This window comes from Kogia breviceps, chromosome 5, assembly GCF_026419965.1.
Source record: "Kogia breviceps isolate mKogBre1 chromosome 5, mKogBre1 haplotype 1, whole genome shotgun sequence".
NCBI classification, from domain to species: domain Eukaryota; kingdom Metazoa; phylum Chordata; class Mammalia; order Artiodactyla; family Physeteridae; genus Kogia; species Kogia breviceps.
In genome coordinates this window covers 34,010,719-34,034,632 of record NC_081314.1, presented here as the reverse complement: position 1 = coordinate 34,034,632, position 23,914 = coordinate 34,010,719, and the positions used below count along the sequence as shown (strand labels likewise).

General features: G+C 37.4%; 1 protein-coding gene across 1 annotated transcript; it reads left to right on the top strand.

Moving 5' to 3' along the window:
* The first annotated feature begins 12,092 nt into the window (after positions 1-12,092).
* On the top strand, positions 12,093-22,186 carry SGO1 (shugoshin 1). Its single transcript, XM_059064115.2, has 7 exons — positions 12,093-12,234; positions 12,318-12,514; positions 16,108-16,184; positions 18,054-18,112; positions 18,834-19,649; positions 21,685-21,874; positions 22,081-22,186. Exons 1-7 carry the CDS (start codon positions 12,093-12,095, stop codon positions 22,184-22,186), a joined length of 1,587 nt encoding a protein of 528 aa, XP_058920098.1.
* The last annotated feature ends 1,728 nt before the right edge of the window (positions 22,187-23,914 follow it).

Here is a 23,914-nt window from a genome sequence, read left to right as displayed (position 1 = left end):
GAATTTATTTGTGCTCTCTGTAATGTGTGAAGGCCTTGATAGCAAGTGGACAGAATAACACAGATAAAGCTATATTTTAAAAGGAAAAAAAAAAAAAATTAACTTTGTCTTTTGCCACTTTGGGAAGTGAACTCAGCCATCCTGCCCTGGCATTATAGTAGCAAAGGATTAGAATCAAACTGAATCCTGAGGAACAAACTAACAGAGTAATTCTAGATTGATTATGAACCTGAGAAAAAATATAGCTATAAAAAACATTATTGTACTAATCAAAATTTGAATATAAATTGTAGATGAAGTAATAGAATTACATCAATGTAAAATTTTCTGATTTTGATCATTGTGCTGAGGCTGTAAGAGAATGTCTTTTTTTCCTAGGAGATACATGATAAGGTTTTTTTTAAATTTTATTAAAGTATAGTTGATTTACAATATTGTTACATTGCAACATTTACAATGTTTTTAATTTCTACTGTACAGCAAAGTGACAGTTATACATATATATATTCTTCATCACATTCTTTTCCATTATGGTTTATCACAGGATACTGAATATAGTTCCCTGTGCTATGCAGTAGGACCTTGTTGTTTATCCATTTTGTATATAATAGTTTGCATCTGCTAATACCAAACTCCCAATCCTTCCCTCCTCCACCACCCCCTTCCCCTTGGCAATAAGTCTGTGTCTGTGAGTCTGTTTCTGTTTCATAGATATGTTCATTTGTGTTGTATTTTAGATTCCACATATAAATGATATCATATGGTATTTGTCTTTCTCTTTCTGACTTACTTCACTTAGTATGTTAATCTCTAGGTCCATCCATGTTGCTGCAAATGGCATTATTTTATCCTTTTTTATGGCTGAGTAGTATTCCGTTGCATATATGTACCACATCTTCTTTATCCATTCATCTATCAATGGGCATTTAGGTTGTTTCCATGTCCTGGCTATTGTGAATAGTGCTGCTATGAACATAGGGGTGCATGTATCTTTTCGAATTATAGTTTTGTCTGGGTATATGCCCAGGAGTGGGATCATAATAGGGTTTTTCGTAGTAGTGGAACCGTGTCTCCAACTTGCTTTCAAATGGAATAGATCTGTTTCCAGGTGGAGACAGGAACATAAATCACTCTCCAAAAAGGGGTTTAGAACCTAAGTGTCAAGAGGGTTGGTAGCCAAAGACACCAGGTGCCCTAGAATTTGTCACTTACCACAGTGGTTCTCAGATTTGGCTGAATCCCCAGGAAGCTTTTAAGAACCCTTAGTGCCTTAGCATCTCTCCATCTCTCTAGTCACCAAATCAAGATATCTGGGGGTGGGCACTAGATGGTAATTTTTACTATCCCCAGGTGATTCCAGTGAGGTGTTTGAGAATCACTGTCTTAGTTTTGCTCCTCAAAATGTGCTCCATAGACTGGCAGCATCAGCAACACCTGAGAACTTGTTAGAAATACAGACTCTCAGGCCCAGCCTCAAGTCTACTGAATCAGAAGCTGCATTTTAACAAGATCCCCAAGTGAGTTATGTGCACCTAAAAATCTTATGAATATATACCTGGAGAACTCATAAAGAAGAGAAAGACCCAGAGTCACGAAGGTGGAATAAGGCCCGTGCCGCTGTGTTTTTACCAAGTTCCCCAGTGAAAGCATTTCAATATGTGACTGTCCCAGTCTATCTCTTAGATAAGGCAAAACTTACCTTCCCTCAGTGCATTGTTCCAATCTGACAGAATTCACTAACCACTGTTAAAAGGAATAATCCACTATTGAATGTCCTGCCACTGAGGCAATTTAATAGGATAATCTACAAGTGTCTCAAGTCAACCATATTTTATTTTTATTATAACTCTATACTAAATCATGACCAAAGTCTGAGGCTATTAATAAACACTGCATTTCTATTTGAACAAAATACTATCTAAAACACAAAAATGCTGGAAAATAGTGTTAGCATTTTTTCCTATTGTTTCACATTGCACATGAAGCTGAGACATTTCACGTGTAGCTAGCCATGCTCATATAATAGCAGTGCCATAGGTAATCTAAGAAATAGTGTGGGGTTTTGCAAGTGTGTGGGCATCTCTTGCCTATTCTGGAAACCATATTCTGGTTGCCATACCTCCTTTGCCGTTTGCCTCTTTCTCATTGTCAGCCCCTCCCTCATTGACACATGGTGCCATCTTAGGTAAAACTGACCTTTTCTTGCGGGGGGGTGGGTTAAGTTAGGAGATTGGCATTAACATACACACTACTATATATAAAATATATAAACAACAAGGACCTATTATATAGCACAGGGAACTCTACTCAATATTCTGCAATAACCTAAATGGGAAAAGAATCTGAAAAGGAATAGATATATGTATAACTGAATCACTTTGCTGTACACCTGAAACTAACACAATATTGTCAATCAACTATACTTCCATTTAAAAAAAAGAAAAGAAAAAAAATAAACACCTGAGCTTCTCTCAGCCCACACTTCCTTTCTAGTCTTTCAGCAGTTTGTAGGGCAAAGAAAGATCCTGTTTACTGGAAGAAAGGTCTTCCAAAAGAAATTATTAAATAACATTAAATGGAATTAAGATTTCTAAGGATAAACCACAATGTAGATACTTTATAATATTTTGTATAACAACAATGAATGTTGAATAAACATGCTTCTCATCAAAAGTGGATAGAATTAAGGGTGTGTGATTCAGAAAGTTTTAAAATACTGAAAAGAAAAACTGTATCAGAGTCTCCATCGTTGTGCACTTACTGTTAATTTCACTTTACAAAAATTGGAGTGAGAAGGCATTGGAAAGAGGACAGCAACAAAAATTTCAGAGTTTCAGTGTTTCAGGACTTTTCATGAAATTTCAAAATAATCTCTGACACTCTGTTTTCTCTGCTTCTCCTGGTGCTAGAATAGTTGCCATACCACTCTGTAATGGGTGGTTAAATTAGGGGAGATGAAGTGGTTAATAAGGTGAGGCAGGAACATGTGGGGGGAAAATGCAAGAAATCACTTCAAGAAACTGTGAGACTTTCCATAAAGCACTTAACTTGCAAAATCTACAACTTGAAGGAGATTGAACTAAACAAACTGGTTTCATTCCCACTTTAATGTTCTGATTATTCCTTTAATGTTTATTGCATCAACACATAACACAAAATCAAACTTCACAATAAAAGAGTATTAAGTTAGTGATTTGTGTTTATAACATAAAGCTGAAATGAAAATGACACTTCTCCAATATGTGACAGTCATAACAAATTGGCAATGGCATTATTTCCCCTGAGTAAAATAATAACTGAGAATCCTTCCCAACACAAAGTTCAAATGGCCATTGCTTCATTCATTCATTCACATTCATTCATTTATTCATGCAACAAATATTTATTCTGTGCCTCTTCTGAGGTCCACTGTACACAGCCCCTGTCCTCAGAGAGCTTACACATTTTAGGACAGACACTGAAACAAGTAATTACAGCATAATGATATGTGGCATGAGAGATGAAACCTTTTTTGCTCTACCTGGTTTAGGATTTAGACTCTTCTTAAGATAGAAGCTTAAGAAAATAAATAGGTCACAGAATTTACATAGTTTCCCATATAAGGACTTCCATTCACACAAAGTATTTCTGTGACAGGGAATTTTGAAATGCTCTTTATAGCTGGTCACATTGCTGTTTCAACGATGTTGAGGTTCTACCATTAAGAGAGAAGACAAGAAAGAATATCAGGTAGGCAAGAGCACTCTCTGCCTTTGTGTTTAAAATTACATTTGTTCTGGGAATGAATGAAATCAATTAGAGTCATTACATTGCTTCCATTTCCTCAACTAATAACATTCATTTTCTAATTCTCACCTGGCAATATTCAGTTCCTTATCATCTTATAAGTTCATTAGCTTTCTTAGTTATGAAATAAATGTTACCTAATTTTCCACAGGATTCTGTATCTTTTTCCCAACTAGATTAAATCCTATATACACCTTTTCCTTTTTATTTATAGAATACTATCAGTGTACCATAAATTATTTCACTTAATAAGTGTGTTAGTCCAATCAAACTGCTATAACAAAATATCACATTCTTGGGGGCTTATAAACAACAGAAATTTGTTTTTCATAGTTCTGAAGCCTGGGAAGTCCAGGATCATGGCAGATTCACTGTTTAGTGAGAGCTTCCTGGTTCATAGACAGAGACTTCTCATTGTGTCCTCACATGGTGGAAAGCGCTAGGGATCTCTGTGGGGTCTCTTTTGGAAGCTCATTAATCTCATAAGGGCTCCATGTTCTTGACCTAAGCACCTCCCAAAGACCCCCACCTCCTAATACCATCACATTGGGTATTGAGATTTCAACTATGAATTTGGGGGGAACACCATAGCAATAAGTAATTCCCAATATGTGAAGGAATAATATACTTTACAAGGTTAATAACCACTTTCTAGTATGATGATTAATTACTGCATGACTCATGTTGTTTTAACGGTGCTCCTACTGTGGATTTTTTAAAGTATATCAGCATTGGAGAAGGTGTGGAGAAAAGGGAACGCTCTTACACTGTTGCTGGGAATGTCAATTGGTGCAGTCACTATGGAGAACAGTATGGAGGTTCTTCAAGAAACTAAAAATAGAATTGCCATATGATCCAGAAATCCCACTCCTGGGCATATACCTAGACAAAACTCTAATTCGAAAAGATACATGCACCCCCATATTCACAGCAGCACTATTTACAATAGCCAAGACATGGAAACAACATAAATGTCCATCGAGAGATGAATGGATAAAGAAAATGTGGTGTATATATACAATGGAACATTACTCAGCCATAAAAATTAATGAAATAATACCATTTGCAGCAACATGGATGGACCTAGAGTTTGTCATACTGACTGAAGTAAGTCAGACAGAGAAAGACAAATATCGTATGATATCGCTTATATGTGGAATCTAAAAAAATGGTACAAATGAACTTATTTACAAAACAGAAATAGAGTCACAGATGTAGAAAACAAATTTATGGTTACCAAGGGGGGAAGGGAAGAGAGATAAATTGGGAGATTGGGATTGACATATACACACCACTGTATATAAATTAGATAACAAATAAGAACCTACTGTATAGCACAGGGAACTCTACTCAATACCCTGTAATGACCTATATGGGAAAAGAATCTAAAAAAGAGTGGGTATATGTATATGTATAACTGATTCACTTTGCTGTACAGCAGAAACTAACACAACATTGTAAATCAACAATACTCCAATAAAAATTCATTTAAAAAATAAAAATGATGGGAAACAAGGACCTCTTGTATCGCTCAGGAAACTATATTCAGTATCTTGTAATAACCTATAATGGATAAGAATCTGCAAAAGAATAGATTATATATAATATAGATGTGTAACTGAATCACTTTGCTGTACACCTGAAACTAACGCAACATTGTAAATCAACTATACTTCAATTAAAATATGGTTTAAAAAAAAAGAATGAAATAATGCTTTTTGCAGCAACGTGGATGGACCTAGAGATTATCATACTCAGTGAAGTAAGTCAGACGAAGACAAATATCATATGATATCATTTACATGTGGAATCTAAAATATGATACAAATCAACATATCTAGGAAAAAAAAACAGATTCACAGACATAGAGAACAGACTTGTGGTTGCCAAGAGGGCGGAGGGTAGGGGAGGGATGGATTGGGAGTTCGGTATTAGCAGATGCAAACTATTATATACAGAATGGATAAACAACAAGGTCCTACTGTATAGCACAGGGAACTATATTCAGTATCCTGTGACAAACCATAATGGAAAAGCATATGAAAAACAATATATATATGTATAACTGAGTTACTTTGCTGTACAGAAGAAATTAACACATTATAAATCAACTATACTTCAATTAAAATTTTTTTTAAAATTAGCAATACATAGACATGTTAAAAACCTAAAAAAAAAAGTATATCAGCATTAGTGAAAAGAATCAGGAAGCTCTAGTTAAATCTAGCCAATCATAATTCCAATTAAACATATTTTAAGTTTGAATACATGACAAAGTAAAGGTATGGAAAAAGATATTCCACGCAAATGAAAGCCAAGAAAGTGAGGATAGCTATACTTATATCAGACAAAATAAACTTTAAGCAAAAACTGTAACAAGAGACAAAGAGGACTCTTTCACACCGTATATAAAAATAAACTCAAAATGGTTTAAAGACTTAAATGTAAGAACTGAAACCATAAAACCCCTAGAAGAAAACATAGGCAGTACACTCTTTGACATCAGTTTTAGCAGTATTTTTTTAATATGTCCCCTCAGGCAAGGAAAACAAAAGCAAAAATAAACAAATGGGACTGCATCAAACTAAAAAGCTTTTGCATAGCAAAGGAAATTAAACAAAATGAAAAGGCAGCCTACTAAATGGGAGAAGATATTTGCAAAAAATGTATCTCATAACGAATAAATATCCAAAACATACAAAGAACTCAGACAACTCAATATCAAAAAAACAAACAACCCAATTTTTAAAATGGGCAGAAGACCTGAAAAGACATTTTATCAAAGAAGACATACAGATGGTCAACAGACACATGAAAAGATGATCAACACCACTAATCATCAGGGAAATGCAAATCAAAACTGCATTGTGATAGCACCTTATACCTGTTAGAACGGCTTTCGTCAAAAAGACAACAAATAACAAGTGTTAGTGAGGATGTGGAGAAAAGGGAACCTTAGTACACTGCTGGTGGGAATGCAAATTGGTGCAGCCACTATGGAAAACAGCATGGAGATTCCTCAAAAAATTAAAAATATAATTACCATATGATCCAGCAATTCCACTTCTGGGTAATTTTTTGAGGAAAAAACACTAATTAAAAAAGATATATGAACCCCTAGGATCATTGTAACATTATATATACATACATACATAACTTGCAAAAAGAAAATTATAGATTTTGCCTTTCTTCCATAGTATCTGTCTCAACTTGTCAATATGTATTTTCATTTGACATTTTATGTCATTCTAAGTAAAGGAAAATTTAAAATTTCAAGCATTAGCATGAATTTTACCATTCATCTTTATATTGGTCAATGCTAGTTTTAAATGCAAACGTAAGAGCTTTTAACTTGCACATGCGGAATCACCAAAATCATATAATTCATATTTCGTAGCTCTTACATGCATATGTATTTCATTCTTACCAGAACAGTAGAAATGCTGCACAAGACCAACTGTACTGTTTATATTTCTTTATATGTACACATTCTACCAACACTTTACCTTCAGTTTACTAATGAGATGGACTGAAAAGGAATTATGAATTTTCCTATCATTCATTTTCCTTCTATGTCATCCTTTTTAGAGTGAGTGGTTAGAAAGTACAGTTAGAAAATAATAACATTCCTCAGTTATTCATATTTCACAGAACACCATTGCCATTCTAGGTCCAAAGCAAGTTCTGGCTCAAAAGGAACCAGAAAGGCCTCTCAACGCTGTCAGCACCCCTGTGTCCCCAGTTATAGAGGTACTGATATGGAACCTGCTCACAGAATTCCAGTGGACCCACAAAGCATTCTCAAAAGTAAATTCAGAAAGTATTACTTGATGTGAACATTTTATTAGGCGAATCAAACTGCGAGTCAGGAGACTTCAAACTAGAAGTGGTTAGAAGCTCAGCTTTCAGCAGTTACAGCTCAGTTCATAAAGCATGAATGAAGGAGTTAACTTTTTTTAATGTGATTAGTTATTAAAAACTTCCATTATTTTAGAGTAATAGAATTATTAAACTTACTTGTTTGTAGCTGATGGGCTACAAACCAGTCACTAACGTTAACATGTTAGTAGTAACCTCACACTAACATGAAGAAAGCTTAAATTTTCTTTAAGGTCAGAGACAGAATTTTGGGGAAATCACTATGACAATGTAGCGGGATGGACTCTGCAGTCAGAGCAGGTACTAACGCACTACGTAGAAAAGGATTAGTTAGGTGCCTGAATCAGAAGATGGAAATTAGTAGAGTCTGGACCTGAATAATACTTAGAAAGTATAAGTGACCGGACTGGGTAACTGACTGGACATGGAGAAGCTAAGGAAGAATAAAAAATTAGGAAGATTCCCGTCTTCTGGGCAGGTAACTGGATGGATGCTGGTGTCACTGTCTGAGGGGAAAAGAGCCAGAGGTAGTCGGGCAAAGAGAAAGAACCTGGATCTGAATATTTCAGAGATCTGCAACCTCCCTAACAGAATCCCGTTAATCCAAAAGCTGCTCCCTATTTTGGTTTGAATATCCCTTTAACCGCCTCCGTGCGGCAGGTTGACTGCTTGGGCGGGCAAACAACCGAGAAGATTCGTCTCACAAGAGGGAGCCCTTGCGCATAACCTCGAAGACGGGAGGCTGTAAGACTAGAGAAACAGGAATCTTTTGAACTCCCTAAAACACCCGGCCTGAAAGGTGTCGGAAAGGCTCCACCCCCAAGACACCAACAACTCCGAGCCGAAAAGCACCGGACAACTGGCTCCGCCTCCGCGGGAGGAGGCGATGGATGCCCGGATGCGGATTCTCGGCGGGATTGCGTCACATGAGGCCGCCCGGCGGGGCGGGGCTCTGCCTGCGCCTTGGGCTGCGCCGCAGCGTCACGTGACAGCGTCCAGCCAGCCAATGGGTGAGCGCGGCGGAGAATTTCGAATGTGGTTGGAGCGGTCAGCGCCGGTGAGAGAGGGTCCCTGAAGCTAAGGGGGCTCGGAGCTTGGGACGCGCACGGCCGGACAGCCTCGCGGAGCCTTGGAATGTGAGCAGGAGGGCGACAGCTGTGGCAGAAGCCGTGGCCAAGGTACCGTGGTATACGTTCCTGCTGGAGGCGGGTCTCCGGGCCTCTTCCGGGAGCCCCCATCCCGTCCCACTTTCTCAAGAGGAGGCTGCAGGTTTTTCGGGTGTGACACAGGGGCATCTCGACGCCTGTCCCCCTTCCCTCTGCGTCTCTCTGTTCTGAGTTCGGTGGCCAAAAGCTCAGGCTGTGGCGTCGGCCTGACCGGGTGGCTCTGTCTGCTCAGCCCCCCGACCTGCGCTTTGCGATGCTCTTATTTCCTCTTCTGTTCAGTGGGCCCGGAACCTCGCGCCTCGCGGAACTGTGTGACTTAAGTGATGTGAAAGTAAAGCGTTTACAGTAGTTAAAAGCCAGGCTCAACGTGAGGGCACACAAACTGGCAGCTTTTTTGTGTATGGCGCGGTGCCTTTGACGTACTTTTCTTTTGCTGCTTCTCTTACCCTGGAAAAGCCGGCACTGGCCAGTGTCCTACAGCAAGTAATGAAAGAATTATGATGGAGATCAAATATTCTAGGTTCTTTTGAACCTAGGCCCCTTACCCGAATACTGTACAGATTGAGACTGCCGTCCGTGCTGTGACTGTTTTCATTCCTTCTCTCCACCACACCCCGTTTTAAGACCATCAGCCTAGACGGGAATGAAACTTATGATAGGGCATATTTCTTTTGTAATTTTAAGTTGATTAAATGTAAGAACGAAAGTTTTATATATAAGCTCTGCTTTTAAAGTAACCAAACCAACTTGCTCAGTTACCTAATCTGCCTGGCTCTCAAACATCTCCAGGTTTGAACTCCAAAAACTCCATTGTGGTAGGGTATTTTATACAACCCACTTAACATTAGTGTTTAAAAATAATAGTTGTGCTTGCTCTACTGGAAACATCCCAGTATATATTGTATCTGTATTGGAAGAAAGAAAATATTTAATGAAATCTACTATATCTATATTTAAGACCCCAGAGGAAAATAAGGAAGGCCTGGAGAAAATACTCAAGAAAATGTAAGATTCAGGAAAATATTTGACTAAGAGGAGATGAAGGTGTCCTTTTGCAGTGAAAATTGTATACGTAGATTGTGGTAGGAAACAAGAATCATTTTTTGCAATTTTAAGATCTGCAAAGTACAGTCTAGGGCAAAAGAGGTTCATGAAAAGTAGTTTGACATGCTTAGAAGCAAAATACTGAAACCATCTGATTTGCAGCATTGAAAGATTTACATATACTTATGTACTAATACACTCAATGGTTTGGTCTCCTGGCAGTGCATGTTTTGCTACTTTCAGCTGTATGTAGAACAATAATTATATAATGTCTGCTGTATACATGATTGAGTTTTAAAAATAACAGAAAATTGGCATGTTCCTCTGCCCCACTTCCTGCTTTTTCTAGCTCTGCGATTGTTATAACAGCCTAGTGAAATTGTATATAGTGTTACATAGTATAACTAAACCTCTCAAGATCACCTGACTTTCTTGAGCACGTGTGCATATCTTAAGTAACTGGAAAGCAAAGCCTAGATACATGTTTGCCTCTGAACTAATGCTGTAAGCCTAATAAACATTAAAAGTTGGTCATAAATATTGTCATAGGAAACATAAATAATAATAACATCAAAATATATTAAGCATTTCCCTTAATGCCTAGTATTCGGTTGGCCAAAAAGTGCCTTCGGTTTTTTAAGTAAAAATAAAAGACACGTTTTTCATTTTCACTGAGAACTTTATTAAACAACGTATTCACCCTTTTGTTCCACTACCTTCTGCCATTTTTCAGGCAACTTCATAATTCCATCTTCCCAAAACTTTTTATCTTTTTAAGCAAAGAACTGTTCCAAGTGCCTTTTACAGTCTTCCAGGGAATTGACATTTTTTCCATTAAGAGAATTTTGTAAAGACTGAAATAAATGGAAATCCGAAGGTGCAGTATCTGGTGAATTTAGCGGATGAATCAGAACTTCCCAGCCAAGCTGTAACAGTTTTTGCCTGGTCATCAAAGAAACATGAGATCTTACGTTATTCTGATGGAAGATTATGCATTTTCTGTTCACTAATTCTGGACACTTTTCATCGAGTGCTGCTTTCAGTTGGTCTGATTGGGAGCAGTACTTGTTGGAATTAATCATGGTTTTCCGGAAGGAGCTCATAATAGAGGACTCCCTTCCAATCCCACCATATATACAACATCACCTTCTTTGGATGAAGACTGGCCTTTGGTGTGGTTGGTGGTGGTTCATTTCACTTGCCCCACAATCTCTTCTGTTCCACATTGTTGTACAGTATCCAGTTTTCATCTCCCGTCACAATTTGTTTTAAAAATGGAACGTTTTCATGACGTTTAAGTAGAGAATCACATGTAGAAATACAGTCAAGAAGGGTTTTTTCACTTAACTTATGTGGAATCCCAAAATCAAAGTGATTCACATAACCAGGCCGGTGCAAATGATTTTCAACGTTTGATTTGGATATTTTGAGTATGTTGGCTATCTCCTGTGTGGTATAACGTTGATTGTTCTCAATTATTGTTTCTATTTGATTGCTGTCAACTTCAACTGGTCTACCCGACCGTGAAGCATCGTCCAGCGAGAAATCTCCAGCAGGAAACTTTGCAAACCACTTTTGACACGTTCGATCAGTCACAGCACCTTCTCCATACAATGCACAAATCTTTTTTTGAGTTTTGGTTGCATTTTTACCTTTCCTGAAATAATAAAGCATGATATGCTGAAAATGTTGCTTTTTTTCTTCCATCTTCAGTATTAAAATAGCTACATAAAAATTCACCAATTTTGATGTATTTTTTTAAATGCATGCTGATATGACAGCTGTCACATAACGATCTAACAAAATTATTTCCAATGAAGTTAAAGACAACTAAGTGCTACTATAGCCATCTTATGGAAAAACTGAATGAACCTTTTGGCCAATCCAATGTATAGTAAGCCCCCAATGAGTATTTGTTAAATAATAAATAAGTGGCATATTATAGAGCCTTTGTGTTGGAAATCCATATTTGTTAAGCCTTCCGTATAAAGTACCTGAGGAGGATAAAATTATGCCACAAATATTAATGTAATTTAAAAGCTGCAAATGTAGGTTATTACCAGATTGTCTTTCTACTTTGGGCTAATTCTACAGTTAACAAAGTCTCTATTTAATCCATTTTTTATGAATAACCTGTATTTTCAGTTTTGTTTTATATTTGATATCACCCCTTGAAAAATTAAATATTTTCTATTGTTTTAAAGTCCTAGGCAGAAGATGGCCAAGGAAAGATGCCTCAAAAAGTCCTTTCAAGATAGTCTTGAAGACATAAAGAAACGAATGAAAGAGAAAAGGAGTAAAAACTTGGCAGAGATTGGCAAACGAAAGTCTTTGATAGCTGCGCCATGCCAAATAATCAGTAAGAGATTTTCATGTTGTCCTTTACATCACTGTTTAAGATTAGATTTAATAACTGATAAAAAAAATTTTATTCTCTTTTAGCCAACACTTCTACACTGCTAAAAAACTACCAAGACAACAACAGAATGTTAGTCTTAGCTTTGGAAAATGAAAAGTCCAAAGTGAGAGAAGCCCAGGATATCATCTTACAGCTGAGGAAAGAATGTTACTACCTCATGTGTCAGCTGTACACACTGAAAGAAAAACTTACTTCACAACAGACAGAAGAACCTACTCAGGTATTTTGATCACAAAGGCTCAATTTCTTGGGAAAAATGTTAAAGCCATAAATTAGCAGTTTAGATCAATTATGTTTTTTAAATTAATTACTGATAGCTCTGTTATTAGTGAAGTAATGAGAACGTCTTTCTTCAAGTGCTGTAGCCCAGTTGTATGTGGGCCAGTTAAGAAAGCTTCAAGCATATACCTGTGGCTGATTGAGGCTTATACTCGTATAACTTGCTTCTGAAAGCAGGTAGCAAGACAACGTATAAAAGAAATAGTTTAGCCTCATGCACAGCCAGACCCTTTGAATGGCAGCGATGTGAGTCAGGGGTAGGGGAAACCAAGCCAAAGGTCTAAAAGTGGTTGTGGAAGCAGACTAGTCCAAAAGTTTTAATCAGTGCTGTTAATCTTAGCTTTTCTATGTAGTTTTGCTGCACCAGTGGGGTTTTGAAAGTACTACCTTGACTGGGGAGATGGGAAGTATTTAAACGCTTTATGGAGAATCATTTTTACCTACTAGTTGGCTAAATAAGGACAACTATATATTAACTCCCACACAAGAAATATCCTGAACATTTTGCTCTCTGTTTTTCAGTCTGATTCTGTTTGTGTCCAGGAATGTATAGAAAGGCCAGCCGAAACATAAGAGACATGGAGAAATTTTGATTTAGGGTCTTATCTGGGTCTCGTCACACATTAATCCCTAGAAGAGAGGACGAGCCAGTTTCTCTTCTTTTCCCAGAGGCCACTGCCAGGGAAACTGCATGGGGCAGAGAAAGAAAAGAGCAGTGGTGAGTGTCAGGTGTTAACACTTGGGTGTCCATCAGTTTGCCACGCCATTGAAGAGTTGTGTTGGCACCTAGAGCAGGAGAAGAAGCCAGAGCCTAGTGATTAGGGTAGGAGTCTGGACTCGAGAAAGGAATTAAGTCACCTCTCCATTGAGAGGAAGAGTCAGTGAAAGAGTTCTTGCTTCCCTGCAACTAAGGTGATTCCATATATTTTCTGTGTATGATATATACAGAACATGTGTGTGTATACACATACATATGTACACATATAGCAACATATACATACATAATATAGTAGAAAATTGTCTATAAAGATTAGATACGATTTTTTTTTTACCTTCATGTGAAGGTTATTTAAAATATTTTTCCTTCAGAATGTAATCTTTCCTAAATTTTTTCTTTTCCTTGTTTGGTCAACTAGTGAGGGAAAAAATTTCTCCAAAGACATTTGAATCTTCCTTTTCCCTTTCCAAATTTTTGCTGAAATCACACAGAGTAGTGTCAAGTGAGTACTCAATGAGATAATCGCAAAAACAGTGGTGAAAAAAATCTGTTATTGTAGGCCTTTTGACATTTATCAGTGATTTTTGAATATTTATTAAAAGATATTGTTTGCTGGGTGAAAGTAGTATTCCTAGCATTTAAAACATCAGAGTTTGTTTTCTGCCACGTACTCTCTGTATGTATCACTTTCTCAACCATCATTGTATACATGTGCATCCTTGTTTATCAAGTCAATTTTGCAGTGCTGGAGAACTTAAAATGCTTTAATAAGAATGTTTTTCTTGCCTACCAATAATTAACTTACCTTGTAAGGATTAATCAGAAAGTTATTTCTAATAGCATTTTGTTCCCTAAGTTTTATCATAGATCTTTTAAATAATTTTTATATCACTCTGTAGTTAAATATCCTCTTTTACTTATCTTCAATAATAATACTAGCTGTAGAACATTAGCTATATTGATAATAAATTTAAAACTTTTAACAGGATTAAATTTCTAGCTGTTTCTGATGAACAGTTTTAACCTGTTCATTATAATATCTTCATATTATATGCACATCAAATTTCATAAAACAACTGCACTGAATTGGAGTGACTTTTAAGGAATCAGACCGGGCCACTCGTCTTCCTAACAGAGATCTACACACCTTCCTGTGTCTACACTGTGTTCTCCGTCTTCCTTCCTGTGCCATTGGCAGAAGTGTCTCTGCTCCTATCCAAGGCTAGTCCCTCCCCTTGTGCATCAGATTCCCTTCTTTTCATCTCCTCTAGGACTTTGCTCCTCAAAGTTTGCACCCTCCTCCAACATTTACCTCCCTCTACTGAATCATTCTAGCTACATACAAATGTGCTTCAGGATCTCTCATCTTAAGAGGAAAAGAAAATAAATGGAACCTCTCCTGATCTCATTCCTCCATCTCCTCATCTCTCTGCTTCCATTCACAGCAGAACTTTTCCAGAGAGAACAGAGCACTTACTGTCTTCTCTTCCTCAGTGTCCCCTCACATTTGAACTCACTCTTATCAGGCTTTCATCCCCACCATTCTGTTGTCACTGTGTGTCGAGGTCACCAAAACCTCCGTGTTACCAAATTCAGGGGTCACTTCTCTTTTTTGTTGGCCTTGAAGTAATACATAGTACAGGTATGACTCTTTGCTGGAAATACTTTGATCTCTTAGCTTTCTTACCATCATATTCTCCTTGTTTATCTTTCTGACTGTTCTATGTCCATCTCTTCTGCTGGCTTTACTTTTAAACATCAGCTGTCCTAGGCCCATCTCATCTGCTCCCATAGCTTTAAATATTGTCTGCCTGCTGGTGGCTTCCAAATTTGTAGCACAAGACTTACACAAACACACACACAGTTACTACTTGATATATTTACTTAAATATTTGTAAAGGATCTCAAATATATTTCACACAAAGCACAACTCTTTATTTCCCCCCTCCCAAGACATTGGACTTCTGCCTCCCTCTATAAGTCTTACTCAGCTCAATAAGGCAACCCACCCGTTTGCTCAAGTCAGAAGCATAAGAAGCTTCCTTCTCACTGTGTCCCTACGTCCACCCCTATTCAATGTGCGTGCACTGTTACGCAGAGCCTTCCCCTGGGCTTCACCTCCACAGCCATAGGATTCCTGTCCAAGCTGATATGTCTTGCTTGATTTACTATTATGACTTCCTAACAGCCTGTGCCCTTGGCCCTTTTCAATCCATGTTTCACACAGTGGCCAGACTGATCTCTTTAAAACTCAGATCATTTTACTTCCCTGCTTAATATTCAAATGACTTCCCATCACACATAGACTAAAATCCAAACTCATGGTTCTCGAGGCCCTACATTATCTGGCCTCTGTGTACCCACCTCTCACTGGTCTTTTCAGTGACTGTGTTCCAGCCCCAGTGGCCTTTCTTTTCTGAGCACAGCAAGGTTTTCCTATGTCATGACTTTTGTATCTGCTGTTTCCACTTCTTCCTCCTTCAATGGCTGGCTCTTTGCATTCTTCAGATTTCAGATGAAAGTCATCCCATCTAAAAGAGTTACATCAGTTACAACATCAGTTACTCTCTGTCATTTCAACCTGAGTATTTCCTTCATTGCATTTATCACTGTCAGCTTTTTTACATTTCATCTCCCTACACTAGCATGTAAGCTTTAAAAGAGTAGTACTTAATCTATTTTGTAGCTATAGATTCAGTTCCTAGAACAGTCCCTGGCACCATAGCAGACTGTCAATAAATACTGTTGAATAAATGATGCTTTGTTATGAATATTTCCATTGTACCAGTGTTTTCTCTGTTTTAATACATTGACAGGACCGGGAAGTATGTCCTTCTGGAATGGACTCCAGTAGCGACAGCAACTCCAGGAATTTACTCGTGGAGGATTTACCGTTAGTATCAAATTCATTATTATGATTATTAATGCCAAGAAGTATTTAATTCTGTGATCCATTTATGAAAGGAAATTAGCATTATATTGACTCTTGTATTTGGGTCTGATGTTCTCTCTAAGAATGTATTTAAGAAATTTTATATGTTGAAATTCTGTGCTATGTAGCCAAGCCAAAGCTTTCCTCTATTTAGTTACTTTCTTGATGTCTAGGAATAAAAAGCTTCTCCTGAATTTTTAAACTATTCCCTTCAGTTATATTGTTCTTGTTCATGTTTTTATTCTAAGGATTGTTTATTCAAATGATGGTAGTTTGCCAGTACTACAAATAGTCTCGTTCAGAAAAGAAATCTAATAAAATATCATATTTAACACAGCTTTCACACTGTCTTGCTAATCCAATTCATTCTTAAATCCATCAGACCTCATATACCTTCTTCTTCTCTTGGATTAAGGGTACTTTATTTGTTTGCTTATAAATTACTGAGATATAATTAGATACAGTAAAATGCACAGATCTTAATTACACAGTTCAGTGAATTGGACTGATGTATACACCCGTGAACCAAAACCTGAGTTAAGATGCAGAGCATTGCTGTCACTCTGGCCCCAGGGTTTCTCAGTCTAAGTGCCTCTGACATTTTGGGCTACATCATTCTTGCTTGTGGGGCTGTCCCAAGCATTGTGGGATGTTTAGCAGCATCCCTGGCCTCCACCCACTACAGTCCAATAGCAGCCCCCTTCGAACAGTTAGAAGAACCAAAATATCTCTCAACATTGCCAAATATCCCAGGGGCGTTTGGGGGACGGGGAGGTTAACTGTCCCCAGGTGAGAGCTACTACCATAAGCCATTCCCTCACGTCCCTTTTGAATCTGTGCCCCCTCCTTGCAGAGGTAATCACTAATATGATTCTTATCCCCATATTAATTTTAATCATGAATAGTTTTTAAACAGTTGAATATTAAGATGTGACAAAATATTTATGTGATGATCAAAAAGCAAGGTGAGGGGCTTCCCTGGTGGCACAGTGGTTGAGAGTCTGCCTGCCAATGCAGGGGATACGGGTTCATGCCCCAGTCCGGGAGGAACCCACATGCCGCGGAGCGGCTGGGCCTGCGCGTCCGGAGCCTGTGCTCTGCGGCCGGAGAGGCCGCAACAGTGAGAGGCTCGCGTACCGAAAAAAAAAAAAAAAAAAAAAGCAAGATGAGGTAATTGAGTTTTTATAAGGTTTCTAAAATTGTTATTAGTTGGTTGCCATAACTCTGTTACCTAAACTTGTACTTAAGTTTTGATGTCCAGAGGGGGAAATTCTCTACAGAAAATAGAGAATAAAATTATGATTAGAATGAAACGGCTGTATTAAAGCATAAAGAATGGAAATTTCTTGTTCCATGAACCAAAGGGGAACAAAATTTTTAAAGAAAATGAACAGTATTAACTTCAGAGGAGTCAGTAGGTAAGCACCATAGAAGTGTTCACTGCCCACAAATCACAGCTCGGCTCGTGATAGCGCAGGCTCCTAAAGAAGGATCTAACTGTATTTCTTTAATGTATTTTATAAGTCGATCTGATTGGCTGTTTCTCCAGTTAAATGAAATGGTGAGTTATGGAACGTTTTCAGGAGGAACTGTCCATTTTGATATGTTAGTTCCTTCAGTGGCAGTTGAATGTCAGTCGTAACAAATCAGCCTCCACGTAATCAGCATAAGTGTTTTTTGGTTTTCTTTGATATAGAACAGATGTACTGATTTAGAATGGAATTATGAAATTATACTAAAGAAAAAAACTTACTTTGTAGAAAATCTTAAAATTTGTTTTTATTACATAATTGTTAAATAAATTTTTGTTTTTTATTGGTATTTTCTAAGGCAAGTTCCTCTTCAGGACACTGACTTTCCAGGCCAAGAAGAATTGTTCCAAATAGAAGGTAATACAGATGAAAATCTAAAAATACTGCTAAAGGCAAGATGAGATCTTTGGGAACAAGTAACAATTAAATTTCTCTAATTTTTATTTGTTTACCTTTTTAAATCTCGTCTGGTATTCTGCTCAAAGCAAATATCTGTTTATTTTACACAGAATAACAAGAGTTTGTTTGTTTGTTTTTGCTGTACGTGGGCCTCTCACTGCCGTGGCCTCTCCTGCCATGGAGCACAGGCTCCAGACGCGCAAGCCCAGCGGCCACGCCTCATGGGCCCAGCCGCTCCGCGGCATGCGGGACCCTCCCGGACCGGGGCACAAACCCGCGCCCCCCGCATCAGCAGGCAGACTCCCAACCACTGCACCACCAGGGAAGCCCACCAAGAGTTTTAAAATACATCCATTTTTTTCCCCAAATCTATAGTCAGAAACCTTGGCTATAACTGTGGCTGCAGTTTACTGAGCCTACTGTGTTACGCTCTATATTAGGCATTTAACATATGTTATCGTAGTTAACCCTCATAACGACCTTGGAATATGTAGGCACAGACAGTCGGAAGGAAGTAAATATTATGCTTGCCAGATTTTTATTTATTTATAGTAAATGTGGGGAAACTACAGGATGAATTTTCATTAGTTTCATTTTTAACTTTGAATTCTAAGATTCTTGAAATTTAAATTTCCATAAAGTAAAACTATCTTTCTCATTTATTTTTTTAAATTCTCAGAGCCAATACCTACTATTTCTCAAGACAGACTGGGATTCGATTTGGATTCAGGTGAAGATAAGTCAACTGATAATGTCTTACCTAGAACTGTATCTCTCCGTCGTAATTTAAAGAAACATGTCAACAATCCATGTCAGTTCAATGCCTTGGATGATTTTGGAATCAGTCATTTGTCAGAGCAGTCTTTGGAATTGGGAAGAATTAGATTTTTAGACCCACCAGTAAACATGCACATACCTGAAAATGTAGAACAAAATTTTTGTCAATGGAACAAGGATCAAACTTACTTATCACCAAGGCTAATTCACCCAGGACGATCTACTAAAACAAAAGAAGACATTTTAGAGTATAAAGTAGACCAAACTAAAAGTAAGCACAGAGCTGCCCAAGGAAGAAAAAGAGAAGAGAAAAGAAAAGCTAAGAAAAGGAGAAAATCAAAATCTGTCTCAAAATATAAAGGGAGCAAAAGTGAATATAGAAAAACTGTTTCCCAAAAAAAATTGGATAAATCTGTCACCTCTAGGGATGCTTACAATTTTAATTTGGAAGAGGGTGTTCATCTCACTCCTTTCCGACAAAAAATGAGCAATGATTCTAAAAGAGAAGAAAACAACAATGAATCTGAAGTGAGCATCTGTGAATCATGTGGTTCAGGAGATGATTCTGATGAACTCTATCTGCCCACGTGCAAGTACAGTCAAGATCTCACCAGTGAATCGGATAGGAGACCAGTCACCAGGCCTCGATCTAAAAGAGCACTGAAACATAGGGGTGAAAAGGAGACAGAGGATTCTGAGCCAACAAAAACTCCTCCTAGTAAGTGATTTACTTGTTTGCCTGCATTTTTAATGTTTATGATAAATGATCACTCCTGGTGCTTATATACTATACTTACCATCTGTTTCTCTGGAGGAGGTTACAGACTTACCATCTGTCTCTTTGGGGAAAGTTACAGTCAGATTAAATAGTGGGGGGCCGTGGGGTGGAAATCACAGTTGTGTTGCTTCGACATGCTTTAAGCTAATTTAAATCCTCTTTAAGAACAAATAAATACTACTTGTTATGGAGAAAGCAATTTTACTTTCAGTAAATGAAAGCTTCCAAGGCGAGGAAAAAACTTTTGTGGAGTTAAGTTGAATTAAAATGCCTATTACACACTCCCCTGAAACATCCAGTTGAAAATGAAATCAAACTTGAATCCAGTGACCTGTAATTTTAATGGCTTTGCTTTATATAGTCAACTTGACAGGAACCACAATTTAAAATAATTTTCTATTTAGTGAAGGTAGCCTAATTAGACGAAGAAAACCTTTTCCTCGATTGATGGGCTTAGTATTCTTTTGTAAGACATTTGTAAAACACCTAAAAACTGCGGCTTAGAAAAATCTTGCTTTTATTGGTTAGATCAAAAAGTAGGCATGGTTCAAATGTTGATGACACAGCCTGCACCTGCCCACAGAGATTCTCATCTGGGAATTTTAGTCTGGGGAAACTAACATAAACAGGCAGGTTTTATTCTCAAAATATTGTCATGCTAGTTCATTTGATCCTCAGAACAACTCTGTGACATGTAGGTGTGATCATGCTTGTTTTGTTTATAAGGAAACTGAAGCCTAAAAAAGCTAAATGACTTTCCAAGGTCAACCAGTTCGGTGGTGGTAGCATGCAAATATCTTTTTTAAAAAATATGCTGTAATGATTTTAGAGTAAATCAAACAAGATTGGTAAGATGTTGATAATTATTGAAGCTGGGTAACTGGGGGCTTATTATACTGTTGTCCCCGTCTTTGTGTATACTTGAAATGTTTCATAATAAGTTTTTAAAAGAAAAAAAATAAACGCTCTAAAATAGTGTTACTCAAAATTTGGTCCCCAGACCATCAGCATCAGCATTACCTGGAAACTTCTTAGAAAAGCAGAATCTCAGGCCATACCCCACATCCTTGAATCAGAATCTGTATCTCTCTAACAAAATCCCCAGAAGATCTGTATATGCTTTGAAGTTTTAGAAGCTTTATTCTGGAATATAGCAACTGATCTGATGTTGTTATTTAACCATATTTTCCAACCCAAAAGTTGGAATAATTAGTATAGTACAAGATGCTTATGTAGGGACAAGAAAGACAATATTTGAATCCCAAATAACCCTGGACAATGGTTAATAAGTATAAAGTCATTTTACAGTTACAATTTAGTTTTTCTTGGGAAATGATTTGCTTTTTAAAACTATTTTAAGAGCTTGTTTGTCTTATAGCGTTCTTACCTGTGTACTGGGTAGCTGTCTCCCAATATAGATGTAGCTCCAAGTAGAATAACTTGGATGTTTATGACAGGAAAAACATTGGGTAACTTTTTAACCAACTAGCTTTACTAGAGGGAACACCTTTTCTCCTGGTTTACCCAGAGAGTACGATTTAGAATTCTCATTTATTTCATAGAATGAGTTTGAGTGGCTTTATAAGACAATAAGAAGTCACTTGATGATAAACTTAGGAATTGAAAGAGATTGAGGCCTGGATGATTCTAAAGAGCAAGGTGTGACTAAATGAAATTGCATAGTTTAAACTAATTCATTGTGCCCAGGCTATCCTAGAAGAATTTTAATTTTTTCTTTAATTTTTAGGAATTTTAAGTTTTAGTAAACTATTGTTTTAGTCATTTCTTCACAGCTACAATAATTAATATTTCAGTGTTATCTGGGAGGAAAAAAGGTGAACAAGTTTTTAAAAATCTGTGTTATAAAATGCTGGATTTTATATACTTTTAAGATGTGTAATTGCATACAGTTTTAGTTCCTGTGTTTGCTTGTTTGTTTTTTGGAACCATATTCAATAAAACTTGTTTTCTGTAGGTGCACTACCTGAAACTCACCAGTCACCTCATTTTCACCTGAAGGATATCACAAATGTCCCCTTGTATCCTGTAGTAAAAACCAGAAAACTTTCTCTTTCTCCAAAAAATAATGTAGAAAGCCCACCAGTGTCTTTGCGTAAACGTAGGTGCACAGCCAGTGTGAACTATAAGGAACCCACGCTTGCTTCGTAAGTATTTGGCTTTTGGGAACTAACTTTTAATGATACACATGGGGGGATTAAGGTTATGGAGCCTTATTTGAAATACACCATTTTGATGAAAATCTGAACCGGGAATATTAACAATGGTATACTCTACAGTAAATTTATACTGAAGAGTAAGTTGTTATTGGGATTCTTATAATTATGCCTACGAGTTCTCTTTACTCTTACAGGAAACTGAGAAGAGGGGACCCTTTTACAGATTTGTGTTTCTTGAATTCGCCTATTTTTAAGCAGAAAAAGGATTCCAGACGCAGTTCTAAAAAAAAAAAAGCATGAAGCAAGCACAATGAAGCGTTTGTTGGATGTTGTTTAAATTCATCCTACACCCTCTTCTGTGGTGCTGAGAGAATCTGTAAGATAGCGTTCAAGTGGGTTGAACTACTGCCATAGAATATTCTCTTGACAGGACTCTAGATTGTGAACATTTCTTCAAAACTATGCTTCAAATGTGATGGTTTTTCTTAAACCTTTGATACATTTGGTTTATTTTTTCTTTTAGGTATAAATAATTGGACTTAAGCACTATAATAGTCTAGATTTTTTTATACTGCCTAATTTTAATCAAAATGTATCTTATACCAACATTTGGAAATTAATGTTTCTTCAGATTAAGATGTTTTAATTATAAGGCATCTTTATTTTTCCCTTAAGTAGGTAATACTATGATTGAATGAGTGATTTTGAATGAATGATTTTTGAAGACAGGCTGAGGATCTTTTGAAACTCTTTGTACAATATTTGAACAAAATAAATCCTTGTCATTCACAGTAGGGTGTACCCTAAGCTGTTTGTGGATCCCTTATACTATTGTTGTATTTGGTTTTTTGGATAAAATGTGTATTAGATCATGATTAGAGAATTGATGATTGCTTAGGCTCAGGGACCAGGTAAGTGATTGGCTCTGAACCCCCAGCTCCAGGTGTACATTGTTCAAAGGGATACCTCAGCAAAATCACAAATTATTGTGTCATGGCCTTTCAGTATAGTTACTTGTTTAGTCAAAAATGCCAAATGTTAAATGTGTGAATGCCAAGGGCTTTTTTGTATTTTTGATCAATTCCTAAGGCCATGGCCAGTGGCACCACCAATGACAGAAGTGAGGGATGCTCAATCTTGCAGAAGCCATGAATTCACTCAAGCTAGGTCTTCAGACGAAGTGAAGCCAGTTTGCAACCAAACAAACCTGGGACCAGGCTGTAGAGAGCAGACTGTGGCCAGAGCTGGAGTGGGTCTGGCCTGGCTCCAGCCTAACAAGGAAGAACCAGCTGGTTTTGGGTCTCTGCCTTTGCCTTTAAATCCTGATATGACTTCTTTTCCCCAAGGTTCCTAATTAAAGAGTAAAATTTTAGCTAGTTAAAAAAAAGTTAATTCAGTGATGGAATTAGTTCAGTTCTGAGAGTTTGAAGCCTACATTTGTATATACCTCTGTAAAGTTTAAAGTGATTCATTTTTAAAGAGCAATAAAGTTTGTATAAGATAGTGCTTGTGTTTTTCTTCCATTCTTTAAATATCAGAGGTAGCATATCTCCCTGGTCATCTTTTTCTCCAGCCTTCACCACTCTCGCCCTTGTTGGACATTTCTCTCCCAAACCTTGGTTTTCTCTGTAGTCCTCGCCCCCATAGGTCTCGCATCCTCACACGTCTCTTCTCTTTCAGCTTCTCGTTGTGGAACCACCCTGTCCATATCAACAATTTCTGTTTTACTGGGTGACTCTTCTAACCCTGACCTCAAGTTTTCTTGACTGCATCTCCACATCTTCCTGCATTCCATGCCAGTCACACCCAAAATCCTTTCCATCAGCCCAAGTTTTCCTGTCCCCGAAGGAATCACTGGTTCATATGCCCTACTCTCCCATCATAGTCTCTTATTTTTCTAGTTTGTTTGTTCAGCCACTGCTCTTACACCTGTTCTTTGAATTCATAGAAACTCTAGAATGGCTATCTTAATTAAGATTGAATATAATGTAAAGTTTAATTTCTCAGTCACAGTTGCTGCATTTCAAG